At 40.8% G+C, this 20,731-nt stretch overlaps 1 protein-coding gene across 7 annotated transcripts in view; it reads left to right on the plus strand.

Moving 5' to 3' along the window:
• The window catches only part of GULP1 (GULP PTB domain containing engulfment adaptor 1), a 92,144-nt gene that overhangs the window by 11,503 nt on the left and 59,910 nt on the right, over positions 1 to 20,731 (plus strand). For 6 of the 7 annotated variants that reach the window (XM_081897726.1, XM_081897724.1, XM_081897728.1 and 3 more), the window contains exons 2-3: positions 6,344 to 6,403; positions 16,864 to 16,925. In XM_081897726.1, the coding sequence (XP_081753852.1) occupies positions 6,376 to 6,403; positions 16,864 to 16,925 (90 nt within the window). In that variant the 5' untranslated portion in view covers positions 6,344 to 6,375. The remainder of the gene's footprint in view (positions 1 to 6,343; positions 6,404 to 16,863; positions 16,926 to 20,731) is intronic. The other variant, XM_081897727.1, reaches the window with a different exon arrangement.

Here is a 20,731-nt window from a genome sequence, read left to right on the forward strand (position 1 = left end):
CAGTGTTGGTTATACTCAATGTAGACCCATTGGAAAAACGAGCAGGACTAATTTAGGCCTAATAATTTCAGTAGAGTAAAACTTAATTGGATACAACTGATGTCACTGAACGTGACTAATGTTGGAAATCATCCATAATATCCTGATTTTAGTATTCAGTGGTTTCGGTAAAAACCACCACCACCCTTCAATAAATAACTACTGAAGGATTTATTATGCATTGGCACAAGGCTTTAAACATTCTAATAATCCTAACAGTGCAAAAGTCATGCATCATTCTTTTAATACAAATTAGCATACATAATTTAATCAAGGAGCTTAATCTGCGTAACCTTCTGTTTAGCAGATCAACTATATTAAATAAGGCTTTGTCTGCTTATATACTTATTTATTGCCAGGATAGCTGATTCAAGGCCCTGTAGGACATGTCGCCAAGAACTACTTCTGTAAGAATGACCAATCCATAAAAACATATCCAATGGCAGCAGAAAGTTGCAGACGCCAGCAGGAGAAACCTTGCCTGGCCACATGTATCTCATCAGTATTACGCTGTTTTCCCTTGTTCACATAAGAAGACCCCACTTCAAGGTCCAGTTAAGGTCCCCACTGTTAAGTCCAGTCAAAGGCGACTATGGGGGTGCAGCGCTCATCTCGCTTTTCAGGCCGAGGGAGCCAGCCTTTGTCTGTAGACAGCTTTCCAGGTCATGTGGCCAGCAGGACTAAACCGCTTCTGGCACAACGGGACACATTGACAAGTGCCAGAGCACACAGAAATGTCGTTTACCTTCCCGCCAGAGTGGTACATATTTATTTACTTGCACCGGTATACTTTCCGACTGCTAGGTTGGTGGGAGCTGGGACAGAGCAACAGGAGCTCACTTGGTTTTGCGGATTTGAACCGCCAACCTTCTGGTAATCAAGCCCAAAGGGCTCAGTGGTTTAGACCACAGAGGCACCCGCGTCCCTGCTTCATAATGTTAGTGGCCCACCCAGTCGAGCATCCTCTTCCAACTAGATGCCTTTGGGAGCCCACAAGCAGGACTTAAGTGCAACAGCACTCTCTTCTCCTCCAGTTTCCAGCAACTGATATTAAGGAGCATATATCCTCTCGTTTTTCCAATGGAGTCAGAGCATAGCTGTCAAGACTAGTAGCCATGGATAGTATTACCCTTTTCCATTTGTCTAAAGTCATCCAAGTTGGTAGTTATCCCTGCTTCCACTTCAGTATATATTATAATAAGGCTTCAATGTCTCTCTTCAAATTGTGATGTCACAAGGACGATTCTAGAATATTATAAGCTGCTATCAGTTTCAGAGCAATTTTTCTATCACCCATTTTCTCTCTCGCACACACACTTAAGATGCCTTCCATATTCCATGCCTCCTGGAATATAATGAACATGCTCAGTTCCTGTTGGAGCTTGGCATCTCCCACCCTTTTCTTTTTTAAAGTTTACAAACTGATAATTTTCAGCATACCTTGGGAATCCCCCAGTTATACCGAAACATCCAGTTGCTTGTGGGTGGTCTCATGCAACTGCCCTGCTGGTAGACATGGGACAACTAAATGCACTACAAGTTATAGCAATTATACTTTGAACATGGTTGGGGCGTGGGTGGCGCTGTGGGTTAAACCACAGAGCCTAGGACTTGTGGATCAGAAGGTCAGCAGTTCGAATACCCACGACGGGGTGAGCTCCCATTGCTCGGTCCCTGCTCCTGCCAACCTAGCAGTTCGAAAGCACGCTAGTGCAAGTAGATAAATAGGTACCGTTCCGGCGGGAAGGTAAATGGCATTTCCGTGCACTGCTCTGGTTCGCCAGAAGCGGCTTAGTCATGCTGGTCACGTGACCCGGAAGCTGTACGCCGGCTCCCTTGGCCAATAAAGCAAGATGAGCGCCGCAACCCCAGTCGCTCATGACTGGACCTAATGGTCAGGGGTCCCTTTACCTATACTTTGAACATAGTGTACTTTTAAATGTTTGGCTGCGGTTGTATCTACAATGCTAGAAAGGTCAACAACAACAACAACATAACAAACATGCAATTCGACAGGTTGCCTTGCTCAACTTATTCTTTTAGCCTAAACAGCTTGGAAAGGTAGTAAATGCTTACAGATAAATGCTTATGGAGTTTGCATTGTTTCCATCTTTTTAGTACTGATTAATATCAACCATAGGCTGTATCATAGTTCATCAACAGAAGGCAACTTACTGTTTGGATCTCCACTGCATGGTTTTGCAGTCATTATTGCAAAATTCATGGGGAGTTATGGAAATGTATTACGTTTCCATTTGGTTCTTGAAATAAGTGGTGCTTGTGTTTTTTATAAGTCACACTGCACCATGGGTTATGTAGTACTTGAGGTTTGAAACCTTTGTAGGGCAACTGTGTTTTTTTTTAGTTTCTCTGTAGAATTTCAGCATTGGATAATCTAGTTGGGTTGAATATGGTTTTAAAGGAAACAGCATGAAAAGGCAGGAGGGTGGTTTTCGGTGAGTCAGGAAGAAATTTTGAAATAATGTCTGAGTCTGCCAAAACTGTCAAAACTTGTATATATGAGAGCTGAATTCCACTATCTATGAATTATGGCAGCTGGACAATGGCTGCAGAGCAAAATTCACTCCGTGTGCATCTAGAACAAGACTTTACTACCCAGCTGCCAGGAAATCAGTGTCTTGCTCCATGCTTATGGAATTTGTAAGGCGTGAAATTGCTTTTCCAGGGCGGATCCAGAGCTAATCTTCATAATATGAAACTGTTCCATTAAATGCTTTTTATTCAATTGTCTTTGTTGTAATGTTTTTGTGCTTGCGTATGGGAGCTGCAGTCTCTTAACCTAGCGGTCTCATATCTAGTTAATTAGCTAATATGCAGCATCCCTTTATTAAAAAAAAGCTCTGGTGAGACTGATTTACTAAAATAGTCCTCGGAGCGTGGTTTGTTTTTACATTCTGAAGAAAATATTTAATAACATTAAGTTCTGAACATTTAGAAGAATTGTTATTTTGTTTCCATTCCTGAGTTTTAGATAGTGAGACAATTGTTGTGAATAGCTATTGAGCAGAAAGTGTTTTTGCTAAAATAGGAGTTGAAAAGGATGGGCACTCTTGATGTCCAGTATTTATTGGCTCATTCCATATTTTGCTGGCTGTTAATGCAATAAGGCCATGCCTCAATATGCTAAAAGAGTTAGAAATGAATATGTTTATATATTCATGTAAAAAAGAACATATTCTTTTTAAAATCTTTTAGCATATTGAGGCATGGACTTATTGCATTGTTGTTGCCCATATCAAAAGTATGTGTACATTTCTGTTTCTCTTCATATAATTATTTGAAGGCTGCTACCACGCCATAAAATAACTCGTTTCTTTTAAGCCCCCTTTTAAAAGGTGGCATAAGATGTTTATATTGTAGCGAAATTTGGCATTGTCCAGGCATTTAGCGTAACTGACCTTAAGCTGTTTCACAGCCCGATCCTGCAGATGTTTACTTGGAAATAAATCCAATGGAGATCAAAAGGACATTTCCAAGTCTGTGTTTGTGTTCTTAGGGTCCCTGGGAGTGACTGCCAGGACAACAAGATTCTTTGCATAAAGAGAGGGAGATCCAACTTCACATGCCTCCTCTGAAAAGCTGCAGAAATATCTGCAGCAAGTGTCCCTCCAAGCTGTGACATGGTGTCCTGTTGTGCCAGAAGCGGTTTAGTCCTGCTGGCCACATGACCAGGAAAGCTGTCTGTGGACAAGCGTGGCTCCCTCGGCCTAAAAGCGAGATGAGCGCTGCAACCCCATAGTCCCCTTGGACTGGACTTAACCGTCCAGGGGTTCTTTACCTTTTTACCTTTTACTGGAGAGGGCAAAAGGGAGGCATTCTGGGGCTATGCTGAAGGAGACTGTGGATCTGCAGGTTCCAAAGCTCACTCATTCTGCTTAAACGGGTGTAGTTTAATTCCCTTCCATTGCAATCAGTGGGAAGGAAACTTAAAAAAATAATAGAGAACAGGAAAGAACAAAAGGGAAAATATGCTCCCCGCTGCCCAGCCCCAGCCCAACAGGAGAGAGGAAAATATGGTTCATCTGTTTTTGATTCCCCCTCCTCTCCCTCATTTGGAGTGCTCTAACTCAGGCTTCCTCAACCTCGGCCCTCCAGATGTTTTTTGGCCTACAACTCCCATGATCCCTAGCTGGCAGGACAAGTGGTCAGGGATGATGGGAATTGTAGTCTCAAAACACCTGGAGGGCCAAGGTTGAGGAAGGATGCTTTAACTCTTGTCATTAAGATTTCAGTTTTCCCTTTTCCTTTCCTTAAAAATAAAATAAATTTTCAGCCTCCTACCTTCTTGCCCCTTTTTCTGTTGTGGTTTGTCTTTTAGATTGTACTAAATGTATCTTTGAATATTGGCTTGTATTGCATGTATATACAGTGGTACTTTAGGTTACAGACACTTCAGGTTATAGACTCCACTAACCAAGAAATAGTACCTTGGGTTAAGAACTTTGCTTCAGGATGAGAAGAGAAATCACGCTGCGGCAGCAGGAGGCCCCATTAGCTAAAGTGGTACCTCAGGTTAAGAACAGTTTCAGGTTAAGAACAGACCTCCGGAACGAATTAAGTTCTTAACCCAAGGTACCACTGTATATTACAGGACATTATATGCTAGAAAATACACTTCTTATTAGGTGCCTTGTTGTTGTTTTTTGCAACAGGAAAATGCTGTTTCGTATATGATGAGTGTACTTTAACAGAAATATACAATACAGTGGTACCTCGGGTTAAGTACTAAATTCGTTCCAGTGGTCCGTTCTTAACCTGAAACTGTTCTTAACCTGAAGCACCACTTTAGTTAATGGGGCCTCCTGCTGCTGCTGTGCCGCCGGAGCCCGATTTCTGTTCTCATCCTGAAGCAAAGTTCTTAACCTGAAGCACTATTTCTGGGTTAGCGGAGTGTGTAACTTTAAGCGTATTTAACCGGAAGCGTATGTAACCCGAGGTACCACTGTAAAGGTTTCCTAGTTACTTTACATGAACATAAGAGTGGGGACCAGTGTCAGGTGACCTTATGGTTCTATGGTAAGCTGGGATATTGCATTCCTTAGAGAGGTCTAATCTTAGACGTTATGTAAACTATTAAGCTAATGAATTCCTGTTATGTGCGTTCTGATTTAATTCACAAGCTTCACAAATTGTACGTTATCACAGTTAAAACGATTCAATAACAATGACTTTTCAATTAAACAAAAATGTGAAAAGTACTCCAGAGGAATAAATTGATTTAGGTGCGTGGTAAGTAATTTAATTGCTATTCATTTGAATAAATTTGACACTTCATTTCTTGTTGAGCTGAATGTTATACAGTATACCCTGTTTTGTGCACATCAATGTTTACTGCTTGTTATTAGTTCTCATAATAGTAGCATATCTATATTATATTTACTACAGTAGTACTGTGCTATTACATAGATTGGAACTAATCAAATGTTCGAGGGAAATTACTACTAATTATTTTGTATTAACCATTCTACGTTAATAAGTATCAGATCTCAAGATATTGTTACACTGAAAGATAGGGTAAATGCATAGTAGTTACTGGACTAATTTGAATGAAGCATATTTTAAAAACATAATAATGTTTAAATCTCATTATTGGTTAGAAATAAAAATAAAAATTAGATTGTTTGGTGAAAATAAAAATGTGACTGCAACTGTTAGGAAAATTAAATGACTCAGGTTCTAGATTTTTTCTGCATTTTTTTTTTTTTGCTATTGTTATATATGTTAAGCAAATTGGTTTTTCTCTGCCTCTGCAGTAACTTTGAGTAAATCAGGAGTAATATTTCCTTTAACAATGGTGGCAATATTGAGGGGGATCCTACAAAAGTTTAGTCTTGTTATTACTTCTGCTGGATCATGACTCGTAGCAAAAGAAATCAGGAATGTGCATTTTGATTTAATAGAAAGAGTGCTTTTATAGACATATGCCTATACAATATGAACAGAAATACTGTATATGATAGCTATATAGCACACTATAACAAAATTTAGCATCGACTATATAGCAGTATACAGAATAATCCAATAGCTTGTTACTTGGAAGTAAATCTAATGCAGATCAGTACAAAACTCCTTGTAATTGCTGCCTTTAAAAATATATATCACTTTTTTCAACCTAATATACCATAAAATTCAAACTAAATTAAGAAAGAAAGAAAGAAGAGAAACATTTTCATATAACTAGACTGATCTGATTTCAAATTTTTTTTTGAATTGTTTGTGACATGAAACTGATACCTGAAAAATCTTATTGGTAAAATTAATGTTTAATTGTATTTTTTTCTAGATTAAATTACACACACTGGGTGATTTCTCATCATGAATCGTGCTTTTAGTAGGAAGAAAGGTAAGCAGTTTGAATTGCATTTATATCAGAGCAGAAAAAGGAGGGTGGCACTGAAAAGAGACGCAGACCTCAAAAGTACATAGCAGAGTTATTATGAGAGGACACTGTCCAAGGAGTTTTAAGGAAAGTCTATTCAAGGGTGATGTGCAATACTGTATCTAAACTAGAACTGTGAAGAAATAAGTGCCACTTCTCCCCATGCCCCAAGTGAAGACTTGCAAGACATGTCCATCAGAAGGTCGGTGGTTCGAATCCCCATGACGGGATGAGCTCCCGTTGCTCGGTCCCAGCTTCTGCCAACCTAGCAGTTTTAAAGCACGTCAAAGTGCAAGTAAATGGCTTTTCCGTGTGCTGCTCTTTTTTGGCCAGAAGTGGCTTAGTCATGCTGGCCACATGACCCAGAAAAACTGTCTGCGGACAAACGTTGGCTCCCTCGGCCAGTAAAGCGAGATGAGTGCTGCAAACCCAGAGTCGTCTGCGACTGAACTTAACTGCCAGGGGTCCTTTACTTTTACCTAGCACTTGTTTTAATGTAGGTTTCATTGTCAACTCAGTAGGGCTGCCTCTGAAGACGGTACGGAAACTTCAGCCAGTGCAGAATTCAGCAGCCAGAGTGCTGGTTTTGACCTATAAAGCCTTAAACGGCTCAGAACCACAGTAACTCAAGGACCGCCTCTTTCCATATGAACTTACCCGCACCCTGAGATCACCTTCTGAGGCCCTCCTTCGTGTGCCCCCTCTTCCAGAGGTCCAGAGGGTGGCAACACGAGAACGGGCCTTCTCTGCAGTGGCTCCCCATCTGTGGAATGCTCTCCCCAGGGAGGTTCCCCTGGCACCTTCATTACACACCTTTAGGCGCCAGGCAAAAAACGTTCTTTTTTAACCAGGCCTTTGGTTGATCTGATTGACATCCTATGCCCTTTTAAAATGTGGCTCTTTGGGGGGGTATTGGTTTTATTTTGATTTTATATATTGTGATCTTTTTTGTGAACCACCCTAGGACCTCTGGTAATAATAATAATAATAATAATAATAATAATAATAATAATAATAATATGACCAAGCACCTCTTTGAACCAGATGGCACTGTGAGGTGGTTGATTAGATGCTCTTCAATTCAAGGTTTCTTCAGGATGCTGCCTGCCTAATACTCAGGTACATCTCCAGCCCACTCTAAATGCCCCCAGAAGGAGGCAGCCCAGCCTCAAGAATAGAACAATTAAGGGCAATAAATAACCAAGATTTCACAATCCCTTTGAGAAGACATTCTACTGAAAAACCTTGGACAGTGTGCCCACACTCCATCTGAAGTTTGCCTTTATTTTCGCTTTCTAGTCCGTTTTCAATTTCTTGTTTATTATTGTAGAAAAGAAAGTTAACTTTCATGAATCCAGTTCCTTAGTGTGTTGAACTCTGATCCTGGGGCTAAATCCATGCTCTAAAATGAAATATCTGTTTATGTTATTGGGTCTCGTGAATAGTAACAAACCTACCAGTAATTGCTTTGGGACTGCTGAGTTTGTATTTCGATGGCGGTGGGGATCCTTTTATGCTTCATTTTCTTTTCAAAGATTGTAAAATGTTTGAGCAATGAGGAACCATTAGAGTATTGCTGAAAATTTCTTCTTCCGTGTTGCGTAAATCCATAAAGCAGTGGCATTCATTGTGCCTTCTACATACAGCCCATATGGCAAATGCATCTGCTTTAGACTAAAAAATTGACCTCCTACCTGCTCTGACTTTAGAGTGCTGCATCAGATTTGGCCAAAGTATTGAGACAAAGGCCAAAAAATAAATAAAAATGCTTCTGTTTTTGAAGTATCAAATTACACTCTTCAACCATAACACTAAACTACAGTTACAGATAGGTAGCCGTGTTGGTCTGCCATAGTCAAAACAAAACAAAATTCCTTCCAGTAGCACCTTAAAGACCAACTAAGTTAGTTCTTGGTATGAGCTTTCGTGTGCATGCACACTTCTTCAGATGCATGTAATCAGATTCTTTCTTTCTTATGCCATCCAGAGCATTAAACTGTGTATCTGAAGAAGTGTGCATGCACACGAAAGCTCATACTAAGAACTAACTTAGTTGGTCTTTAAGGTGCTACTGGAAGGATTTTGTTTTGTTTTGACTAAACTACAGTGTACTATTATGTGAACAAAATGGAGGCTCAGGCACTAACACAATCCCTCTCCTCCTCTTGTTTCAACAAAGAGGGAAGCATTCTCTTCCTTTCTGAACTTACTGTTGCTTGTGATTATAACCACTGGGGGAACGGTGGTTTCTCCAAATAAGCCAACTTCAAATCCTGGTTTACAATCCTTCCATGTTCAGGTAAATCTCAGTTAAAGCTAACCACATAATAAGAATAAAGCTAAAGCTAACCATCATAAAGCTAACCACCGTTTCTTGGAAACAGAAGCAAATGCTCCCGATATACTTGCAGCTACACCAAAGGAGGAGAAGGAAGTGGGGAGGGGGACAGGAATGTGCAGTTAATGCTAACCTGTATTCTTAGATCCAAATACAAATCAGGGCCCTCATTTGAAAATATAAAATCCAGCTGTTATCCAAACGTGTCTCCATCCTTACACAAGACACACAGGTTCCTTCGTTGGTCTAAGTGCAGACTCTGTGGCCTAATGTAGACCTTTTGAGCTTGAATCCTGCCAAGATGGAAGCAATGTGTGAGACTGGTTCCTACGTGTGAGAAACTGGCCTGCTCTGGTCAGGGCGGCACCCGCTTCTCAAAGGAGCAGGTCTGCAGTCTGTGGGTGCTTCTGGGTCCAGCTTTCTCACTGAAGGCTCAGGTGGCCTCCATAGCTGTTGTGGTTGTTTAGTTGTTTAGTCGTATCCGACTCTTCGTGACCCCATGGACCAGAGCACGCCAGGCACTCCTGTCTTCCACTGCCTCCCGCAGTTTGGTCAAACTCATACTGGCAGCTTCGAGAACACTATCCAACCATCTCGTCCTCTGTCGTCCCCTTCTCCTTCTGCCCTCCATCTTTCCCAACATCAGGGTCTTTTCCAGGGAGTCTTCTCTTCTCATGAGGTGGCCAAAGTATTGGAGTCTCAGCTTCAGGATCTGTCCTTCCAGTGAGCACTCGGGGCTGCTTTCCTTCAGAATGGATAGGTTTGATCTTCTTCATGGATCACTGCCTTGCCGTGGCGAAGGGGCTTGAATAACTCAGAAAAGCTATGAGCTATGCCATGCAGGGCCTCCATAGCTAGACACCCCTTTTACAGATGTTCCTGGACCTCGAGAACCACACCACGGTAGTTCTGGCATTGGTGACTAAAAATTGTTTAAAAATGAGAAGAAAGGTTTTAAAGCACACAAAAAGAAAAGAGGAGACATTTCACATACTGCATATTTAGTTTATGGAGTTTTGTGTCGTTTGTATTTTTGCCATCAATATGCACGACATCAAATGAGGATTAGAAAACTTAATGCAGGGTGAGTTTCTTGGTCCTGAATGGTAATGATAGCCAGGAATGCAACCTCCCCATTCAATACCAGATGCCAGGGGATGATCTAACTGGCTTATGGTTACTTGTGCTTAGGCTTTGCTTTGGCTATGGATGAGGATTTAAACAGCGTGTTGAAATTCTGTTGAGTCCTGGGTGATTTATCAACAGTCAAATCAGCCATGAATTAATCACATTGTCCTGTATTCTAGCGTACTCTCCTTGATTATAGAGATAGCAATGGCAGCCATGATAATATAAAGAGCAAAGTTCAGTGTTGAGACAGCTGTCCAAAAAAGGAGAGCTAGATTGCTTAACATTAGAAGGGAGGCGATGCTCATTTTATGAAGGCAGTAATTGCTTACAGGTGACTAGATCTTGTAACGTGGAAGATATTCACAGTGACATTAAATTATAAAGGTTTGAGGTATTGGCCTATTACAGATAGCGCAGTACTGAGAAATTGCAGTCGTATGCAAACCTGAGCGACACAGAAATCAACAGCAAGTTCTAAATGTAATCTCCTGAAGTTATTGCCTATTAAACATTATGGGTTGTGAATAGGTGTGCATCTCCAGACATCCAAGTTAGACCATGATGATTTTTTATATTTTTTATGACAAGCATTTGTGAAAATAGAGAAAGTAAAAAGTTTAATGCTCTGGATGGCATAAGAAAGAAAGTTATAGACATCAGTTGCTTTTGAATGGGCTGGTAATGAAATTGCCAATTTCTAAACATACAGACTGTGTAAAGTGTTGCACATCTTCTTCCTATTTTAAGGTATGATGGCCACAACTAAGGCAATGGAAGGCAAGAGAGAGAATAAATGGAAGCACTCATTTATTGCCTTTAGGTTGTGAATTATGCTATTGGACTTCCAACACAGTGTCAGTAGTTCTCATCAGAATTTTGAGAATCAGAACTTTAATGTTTAGTTAGAAACCGTTTCTAGCCTTCCCCTTCGACTCCACTGGTTGACATGTTCTGGGATTCGCAATCAAGGGTATAAGCATCTTTCTGGCTTTTTAGTTAGATGAGTGAAGCCCTTTGGAGGATATGGATAGGCTCTCACTATTTAAGCTAAATTTACGTAATTGCAAGATTGGTAAGCACCAGCCCAAGTGTTGCATCGACTATATAATTTTTCATTTTATTTGTCCATAATATATATGTAGGATTTATGGAATCCTCGTGTCGTATATTGGCACAATATACTTTAGAGGAAGTGTACAAAGTACACCCATGTGCACACGCTGTTTCCGATGCTCTTCCAACCGCACGCTCCGGCCCACCGAGAGGTCTGCCGGGGAGTGGACCGCACCGGCCTCAAAAAACGTTGCTGACCCCTGAGCTAAACTATAAACCGGGGGCCTCCTGAATCACAGTTCACACTGTTAACTATTACACTGTCAGGTGCTGGGCAGAGGAGGAATGGTAAAGACTGCCTGACCATTCCAGAGAAGAAGAAAGTTCAGAATCACAACATATACTATGCCAGCTCTCACCAACTTTCAGTTCAGAAACTAAGAAGAAGTGGTTGACAAGGAATGCCTTTTACATTTATTCTTATCCTCCTCGGCTCAAGGAGCATTTCACAGTAGGAATCGAGGTTATGAAATCAACGTGTTCCCCCCCCCAGTTTCCTTAGCTACATATTTTTTATGTTTGAAAATGTCAGTCAGCCCATTACTTCGTTTTGCCAGTACAAGCTCCTAAGTCTTTAAAGGCTTACGGACTCCTTTGAAAACCTTGCAGCACTAAATATACAGATGAGCAAGGAATCCGATATACGATTGCCAATACTTGAATTAACAGCATTCTGTCGTTTTAATAAGCTGCCTCATAAATCCATTTATAAAGGCTGGTGTTTTATAAAGGAGGCAGATATTCTGCACAGGGAAGATAAGGCTTTCAGAATCCTGGCAAAAGAATGAACACACGTCTTTCAAGGATCTTTGCTGGGAATGCCAGCTGCATACACTTCCTTGAGAATTATTTTTAATTCTATATATATATAATTGTGGAAGTTGCCAGTGCATACCTGAAGATTAAACCGGAACCCTGATTTGCATCATGGAACATCAAAGTTCTGTGCTGATAACTTGTGTTTTATAACCCTGATTTCCCACGGTCCTGAACTATATAGGAAGCCTCCATGAAAACAGCAGACCCTCCGGTTCATACAGTTGCCTTCCAGAAATAGAAGAAGAAGAAGAGTTTGGATTTGATATCCCGCCTTTCACTCCCTTAAGGAGTCTCAAAGCGGCTAACATTCTCCTTTTCCTTCCTCCCCCACAACAAACACTCTGTGAGGTGAGTGGGGCTGAGAGACTTCACAGAACTGTGACTGGCCCAAGGCCACCCAGCAGCTGCATGTGGAGCGGAGACGGGAACCCGGTTCCCCAGATTACGAGACTACCGCTCTTAACCACTACACCACACTGGCTCTCACCACACTAGGGGACTATGGGACAATTATGGTGCAGTGAACCTAGCGTGCTCACTGTAACTGCTCACCCGCTTTGTATGTTGTCATAACACATAATCATAATGCTTGAAGAGGGGTATATACTTTATTTTTGAGGTTGAAATAGTAGTCAATTTATGTCCACAGATAAACAAGTGAATTATGTGCTACAAATATATCCCATGATGCCCTGGAAAAAAATGGGTAATCATTTTGCTACTGCGGTTTCAAAAAGCCTATTATAATTTTAAGGGCATGATGAAGGACACCTCTCAACTGCTTCTCCATACAAGAGCCACCAGCAGTAATGTTCAAAATAGGGCATAGTTGCACAGTTTGCCACATATTTCTGCTTGGTCTTTCCAGAAAAGTGCAAGCAAAAGTTGTACAAGTAAGTTGTGCAGTGGTAGGTGGGTAGGCGTTCCATGAATTTCATTGTAGGGAAGATGAGGATTCCTGTTTTGCCCATTCCATGTGATTTGCGACCAGAATATAATGCATTATCCATTAGCATTATTCCAGGCCACAGTTAGATTTCAGCTGGACATGAAGGTTTTTAACTCACTCAAGGATAGAGGGTTAAGCATTTCAGTACTTCAAGAGGCAACAAACTGCAAAAGAGATTTTGCCAGTAGGTTTTCGTTTATAGTATAGGGAAGTGCTGATTTGAGCAGGTCCACTGTTCGAAACTCCCATTGTTCCAGGTGCATTTTGCAACAGGTAATTTCATAAGAGCGAGCAGTTTCTGAGCTCTTGGCGCAGATTAAAACTGCAGAGTGGAAGTAAAGGGGGACCTTTTTCTGCCTCCCCACTTCCAGCTACTTTCTGAAAAATGGAGAAGAGGCTCTCTTAAGAATATTAGGGGGCTGGGCAGGGGAAGGACTAGACCATGTGAAAAATGAACATAATATTTTAGCTGTGGTTCATTCATTTTCAGTTTTGCATTCTTGTTATAAAAAAGCGCACTTAGATATTCTGTTGTTGCGCCCATAACCTAGGTTTAAGGTGCCATTTAGCTCCTAGCTTTCATATCTCTGTTTCTAACACTGATTAGATCATCCGGGTATTTCATATATTATCTGCTCTGCTCACAGTATTGAGATTTTCCCTTACTAGTGGGTTTATGAAGATTATGAGGTCTCTATGGGAAAAGTAATGTTGGGGAGGTTAACCAGCACTGGCATAAAAAGGATACCTACTGGTCTTCCACTGGTACTGAAATCTTGCACTTCTGCTGAAGACAAGACCTTACATGGCACAGCTATGCCATGCAGCTAACCTTTGGTGCCAAGATGGGAATGGTGTGAGCAAAAAGCCCAATGAACAGCCTCTTGTGTTTCATTCTGATGTTCCACTGCAGTCAAGACAAGTTTACATCTGCAAAATAAAACTGCAAGCGGTATTTTAGGGACAGACCAGGTAAGGCCATGGGGTTTGATGGTATTTTGCAACATTGGTGTCTAGCTTAATTGGTTTCTTTTATATCTTAATCCACAATGTTACAGCAATTTGCATTTTTAAAAATAGTAGCAAAATACCTAGCCAAGTTAACTACATTTTAGTTCCACGAAGGGAGTATTAAGTATCTACTTAAATCTCTTCCTTTGAAACAAATGAGTTTTCAAAGTGCTGTTTTTGTTGGATCATGTCTGTACAGATTAATGTGGCGTTTCAATATCTTGCTAGCTACTGTTTCAATTATCATCTGAGGTCCTGCTTTGAGACTTTTACCATTATGGATTTTCATGGGAAGCCAAGAATGTGGTCTGGGTGGGAAAAGCAATCATAATATTTGTTGTTTTAGAATTATTCTGTTTTGGAAAACTGCATTCTGTTTATTATTTTAAAGTGGTGAACTGTGAAACCCTGTTTAAAATTAATTTTAAGAGAAATGGGTGAAGGAACACAATTGTCCGGATGTTATTGTCAAACCCATTCATCTATTAAATTGAATACAGTCATTGAAGGATTCCTTTACATAATCTTGAATTAAACTTTTCGTACTGTCTTTCCCTCATGGTCATGAATTTCTCAGCAGTGTTTTCCTGTTGCTTTGAAAATGCATTAACTCTCCTAAGCTATGTCTACAGATAACCTTTCCATTTCTTAGTTATTGTATGCATTTCTTAGTTATTATATGCATGGCTGCTATATATATTAAAGGGGATAGCCTTTTTATTCCGCTGTTACAAATATCCAAATAAAAGACCAGATCATAGATTCTATTACGTATTTTATTTAGAAACATTTATAAATTGCCTTATGTTTTTTTACATTAAAAAAACCTTTGCAATTAACAAACAATGCAATTAATACAAAAAAGTAGTGTAAATTCATATAAAAACAAGAATTTGGGGAATTCAAACAAATGGAAACAAAGCCCTCTCAAAGAAATCCTGACAAAAAGGTATGTTTTTACAAGGCAACTGAAGCAACTGGTGGTTGCTGCTTCACGTACGGCAAAGAGAAGCAGAGTCCGTGGCACAGTAGCAATAGTGGGAAAATTCCTAATTTTTGAGTCACTTTCCTATGGCATTCTACAGAAAGCAGTACCACAAGTAGAATTCCCTCAAATGATCTAAGTGATCTTACAAGTCTTTACAGCAGCAGGTGGTCTTTCAAGTAAATATTCACAACTATTTAATATAAACTCTTTCATTTGATTTCCCCAGCTGTCTAGAGGTTCTCCCCTCCCCCTTCATTTTAAGTGCTCTATTAAAGAACTTATTTTTAAAGAATTGCAGTGGGGATAGAATGAGAATGTATTTCATAAAGCAATTAACTCCTGCTGTTGAGGTATAATAAGCTGTCCAGGAACAAAATAGTGCAGATTTCTCAAGTGAACATAATATTACAATAGTCTCCGTCAACCTGTTAATATTCCATAATGTATTATGAAACATTTTTTATTTTATTTTAGGTGACTTGGGTTTTATTGATTTAAAAGAAGAAGAAATAGATAGAGTACGCTACCCAAACCTGCAAAACAATAAATAGAACAAACCTGAGTACATTCAAATACATTCGGAAAAAAACAGATTTTAACAGTTCTTTGAAACTTCTCCCCAGCATGTTGCCAGTAACTGAGTACATAACCTTTTGAATTGCACAATACTTCAGATTATGGGATATGCATTGTGGAGTTTGACGTGAAAAGACATCCTGTTAAGGAAGAAGCAGCTGCATTATTGAATAGACAAAGGTTTTGCGTGAAGTAAAATTACCTGGCCAAGTATGAAATTTTCTCGGCTTTCATTATCCATCCTAGATGTTTGACTGATGTGTGATGTGGCACTTGGTACAATAGCTCCCCTCCCTGCTTCACAGAAAACCTGTAGGGGTGGAGAGATAAGTGATGAAGCAGAAATTGATCTCTCTCCCCCATAATAGCAGCCCGTTAACAGGGACAAAAGGGAGCAGACAGAACAGGCTGTCAGGAGCTCAGCCTACACTCGAGTAGGACCCTGGAAGAGACACATGCCTGACTGGCATGTTCTCTCTCTCCTGGTCTTTCGCTCGGGAGATTCAAAGGCTTTCTTCAGCCCGAACAGAACGTAAGAAACGACAGCGCGTCTGCGCGTGCGCGGGTCGCATTTTGCTCCTTCCGCATGACATCATTTTGACTGGCTGCGCATGCGCGAGTGGCGATACCTGGAAGTAACATGCTCCGTTATTTCCGGGTTGCCACAGAGCCGAACCCGAAAGTGTTCAACCTGAAGCGCATTTATCCCAAGGTATGACTGTAGAATAATGGCAGCTGCTCTACAAAAACTTAACAGATATAGCTAGGCTTGTGCCTAGTTAAGTGGAGTACCACTGTGGTAGGCAAGACACTATTACCTCAGTCTCGCCTTTTATCTGCAAAATGGGAATAATAATGTTGTCCCGCTTTACAGGGTTGTTGTAAGGCAGCAAGTTACCAACATTTTGGGGCCTTTGTGGGCACCATTCACAAAGTGGTTCCTGTGGGGTGTGGCATAACACAAAATGGTCACTACATCTGTTGTTATTGTTGTTGCTGCTGTCTGTCCTTAACCGGCAGGCCCCATGACATGTTATGACAATTCAAAACACATTAAAATATATTTTAAAATAGTTTAAACAAACAGGTGCAGGGATAGGGTGGGGCCTGAAAACACCTCTCAGGTGTCAAAGGTCAGAGTAAATGCATTAATAGGAACTGATCAGGAAAGCAAGCATTCCTTCAAGTACTGTAGTTTTTTGTTTTTGTTTTAAAAAAGGAATACATCCTGAGACTTTTTGCAGATGCCATAGGGAGGTACTGGTGGGTACGTTTTTTGACCACTTAAAAAGCCCTGCGTCAATACATGGCTACATCAGTTCCTTCGCGAGCTCTCCATTCTGACATCCTTTGTGCCAACGCAAGCAGTTCTTAACTGATTGCTACACACACACGTTAATGCTATTGTGATAGTGTTTTTGCTGTTAGGGATTAGAGCATAAGCAAGAAATGGAAAAAAATAAGGCTAAATTATGTTGTTTTTTCCTTTCCTTTTACAGACAAAACGTGGATGCATACTCCCGAGGCTTTATCGAAGCACTATATTCCCTACAATGTAAAGGTGAGGGGTCTGCTTACTTAACTTTGCTTCTGCCTACGTGACAGCTGGCAATTGCCTAAATTCTGAAGATGCTTTCCATTTGTCTTCATTAAAAATGCCACCTGCTTTATAAGGTTGAAAGTGAGTAAGAATTTAGACTGCGACGGAATGCAAAGCTTGGCAAATTATTCCAGGTGCCGTTGTTCATTTTTCAAGCAGTGTCTGAGGCCTGGAGCCTGAGGCATACCATGCCAGTGGAAATGAGGGAAACCTCTTAGCTAGGTCAGGTTGTTGGTGGGGTGACACAGAAGCCTTGATTGTGCATAAAGCAATCTCCAAATTCAGCCAAATTCTGAATTAGACCAGGAGAATTCACCACCGTAAACCTCAGCAGCTAGAAATTGAATTTTAAAATATGCATGCACACATATAAATTATAAAGCGGCTAAAGGTTTTGATTTTGGTTTGGTTCTGCCCTAGGTGTTGGTTTTGACCTTAATGCAATTGCACTGTCATGAAGATAAGGAATGGAGTAGCTTAACGGTACAATATCCCTTGTTGCCAGTAAGGAAGTGTTAGTTGCTTATGAGCTAGATAATGAAAGAAGTTGTGCGGCACTTCCAAAATAGTGGCCATCTCGTTAGTTGAGTGTTGGTTATGGCTTAATAAATCATTTAACCCAAGCAGTTTCCAGCTACACTCAAAGCAGATGTTGGCTGAATTATCCTGGAGAGGATATCACAGTAAACAAAATATGTGGAAGCCAGAGAATTGCCACCGAGGTTGGCAGTAGCGCAACTCTACAGAAAGATCAAAAGGAAAAAGCATGTTGACTGCAGTCTCTAGTGTGCAGTTACTATGGGTGCCCTTGTTGATTTTAGTAGGGATCAAATGCATTGAAATCTGGGGCTGATTTGCAACTAATGCAAATACGATTTATCAGCAGATTTGGAACTGCCAAGTATTTGTCCAATATAGTGTGCTGATACTTTTTTGTTTGTGCTGTCAGTTCGTAGATAATTAGTTGCAGGCGAAAAATAAAATAAAAATGGCACTCAAAATTTAGATTGGACTTTAGCAATGTAGTTGTAGCTCCTCTGGTGTACATACTGGACTGCGAAGAAGTGGAGATGGGGCTTAAGAACAGCATTAATAGGCAATAGGCGTTTGTTGTGGAATTACCAAAATATATTGTTAGAAAGCTTCAGCAGGTGCCTCACGAGATGTATCTGTTGTGGGGCAGTATCATTTCAGATACCATCACCATCATTTTTTACATTTATATACTGCACTTCATCCAAGGATCACAGGGTGGTTAACTGTATTAAAACACACAGAACATGTAGGGTTGTAAACATAACATGCTCCCTACAAGTTCATAACTAATTTGTCTAGGTGAGACCTTTCCCTAAATTGCTAGTTTCATATAAAGGTAAAGGGACCCTGACCATTAGGTCCAGTCGTGACTGACTCTGGGGTTGCGACGCTCATCTCGCTTTATTGGCCGAGGGAGCCGGCGTACAGCTTCTGGGTCATGTGGCCAGCATGACTAAGCCGCTTCTGGCAAACCAGAGCAGTGCACGGAAACACCGTTTACCTTCCCGCCAGAGCGGTACCTATTTATCTACTTGCACTTTGACATGCTTTCGAACTGCTAGGTTGGCAGGAGCAGGGACCGAGCAACGGGAGCTCCCCCCGTTGCGGGGATTCAAACCGCTGATCTTCTGATCGGCAAGTCCTAGGCTCTGTGGTTTAACCCACAGCACCACCCACGTCCCCAGTTTCATATATGTAAGGAGTATTTCACGTGGAAGAGTATCCGAAAGAATATCCTCAGCTGTTCCTCAAAACAGCACAGGCTCATTATGGCTACATACATTGCGTGGTGCTTCTGGCCTGTTTGAGCTACTGGCTTGTGATTTGTAAAGTAGCGTCTTTGCTGATGGAAATTCAAAATCCTTTTTCTCAAGTCATTTCCACGAGCCAAAGGGATGTGGTAAACCTCGTGATTAGGTTCTTCCACAGCCTCTGTTATACTAAGTGGCCCCAGGTGGCTGCTTTGAAGAATGTGGATGATGCGCTCTTGTAGAAAGTTTTGAAACCTTACCTCTGTGCTCATTCCCAAACATTACATACACACACTGCTCCCAAGGCTGCTATTAGATCTACTGGAGGAAAAAGACATGTGCAGATGCTAAGTTCAATGGCCTCTTCTAGAGAGCTCCACTTAACTGATCTTCAGGCCAGCCACTGGGGGCTGATAATTAGTTTTTTGTTTTTTAAAAAAAACATTTCATAATAGCAGATCTATGTCATGTCTAGTTGGGTCTATAGTTGTGGGGTATATGAATCAGTTCTGGAACAAATATATATTTTAAGAACTGCAGGGGAAATGATGGGAGGCATGAATAGCTCAGAAGCAGCTGGTCGGCTGGCTTTTTTATGTAAAGAGAGTAAAAGTAAGACATTTTTCCTTTAATCATCATTTCCAAATGCTGTGACGTTTATCACTAAAATCAGTGTTCTATATAAAACCCTTAACAATCAATGATTGGTTTTAAAATGTTACTCAACTTACAGTAAAGTTCTCTACATGTTCTCATTTACAAGAAATGCATAAATTGACGATAAATAAATGTTTACTTGTATTTGTCATTGGTAAGAACTGTATATACAAGGCGGCAGGACAGCAGGTCTAGAATTCCTAACAGGCTTTTTCACATTTATGCATTAGTTCAAATAGTAAGCAAGCTCTGCCTGGTGTTCTGAACCTATTGTTATGGGTTGTGAAGGAAGAGCATTTGCAGTACTTCAGTTAAGGGAAGATACTGAACAAAAAAAATCTTTTGATTTGTGAGTCAATGTCGAGTTTGGAATTGAATTAGTAGATATAAGTTTATGACGTTTTAGACCACAGCCCTGTTGAGATGAGCCATACATAAAAAACATTATTTTACTCTAAGGAATCTTTCTAAGACTGCACTCTACTTATCAGATTTCTTCTTCAAAAAAAACACAAATGCACACAGATACCGGTAGCTTATAAAACTCACCGCTCCCCAAACCCCCCAGTGGGGATTATTTTCTGCTGCAGCCACAATAAGGTAGCTAAGGGGCAGGTATTCACTTGCTATAAATTGGCAGAGATCACTTAAGATAAAGTTTGCTATGCTGTGTTTCATGGACTGTGAATTGCAGTGCCGAGAAATAGGTCTTACTGCGGTATATTGGTTCCAACTATGGGGCACAATCCAGCCCATTAAGTGCCGGTGGGCTTTTGCTTAACATTCCCATTGAAATCAGCAATGCGTCTGCGTTTCTTTTACATTGCTAAGGCTGCTTTATAATCAGCCTTTCATCAGCCTTTCTAATAGCACAGTTGTCTTGTAAGTACATTGTACAAAACACTATGCAAAAACAAAGTTGTAAATTGGGAATATGATGAAATAACGTCCCAACACAATAAAAATCATATGCAAAAGTTCCTGAGCCTGGAAGTCAGGCAGGGCTCCCAGGCACCTTGCTCCCTTTCCCATCGTAGTACAGTAGTTTGCAAGCTTGGAAAATTGTGGACTTGAATTGTGGGCTGGAAACTGCAGGATGGTACTGCCCTGCAGTTTCCAGCCCAGCCCAACAGGAATGAAGAGACCCAAATTATCCAATCATCATCATCATCACCATCATCATCATCATCATCATCATCTATTTATACCCCGCCCGTTAGGCTGGGTTTCCCCAGTCACTCTGGGTGGCTTCCAACAGAATACAGTGGTACCTTGGGTTACATACGCTTCAGGTTACAGACTCCGCTAACCCAAAAATAGTAC

Source organism: Podarcis melisellensis (assembly GCF_964234715.1).
Source record: "Podarcis melisellensis genome assembly, chromosome: 1".
NCBI lineage: Eukaryota > Metazoa > Chordata > Lepidosauria > Squamata > Lacertidae > Podarcis > Podarcis melisellensis.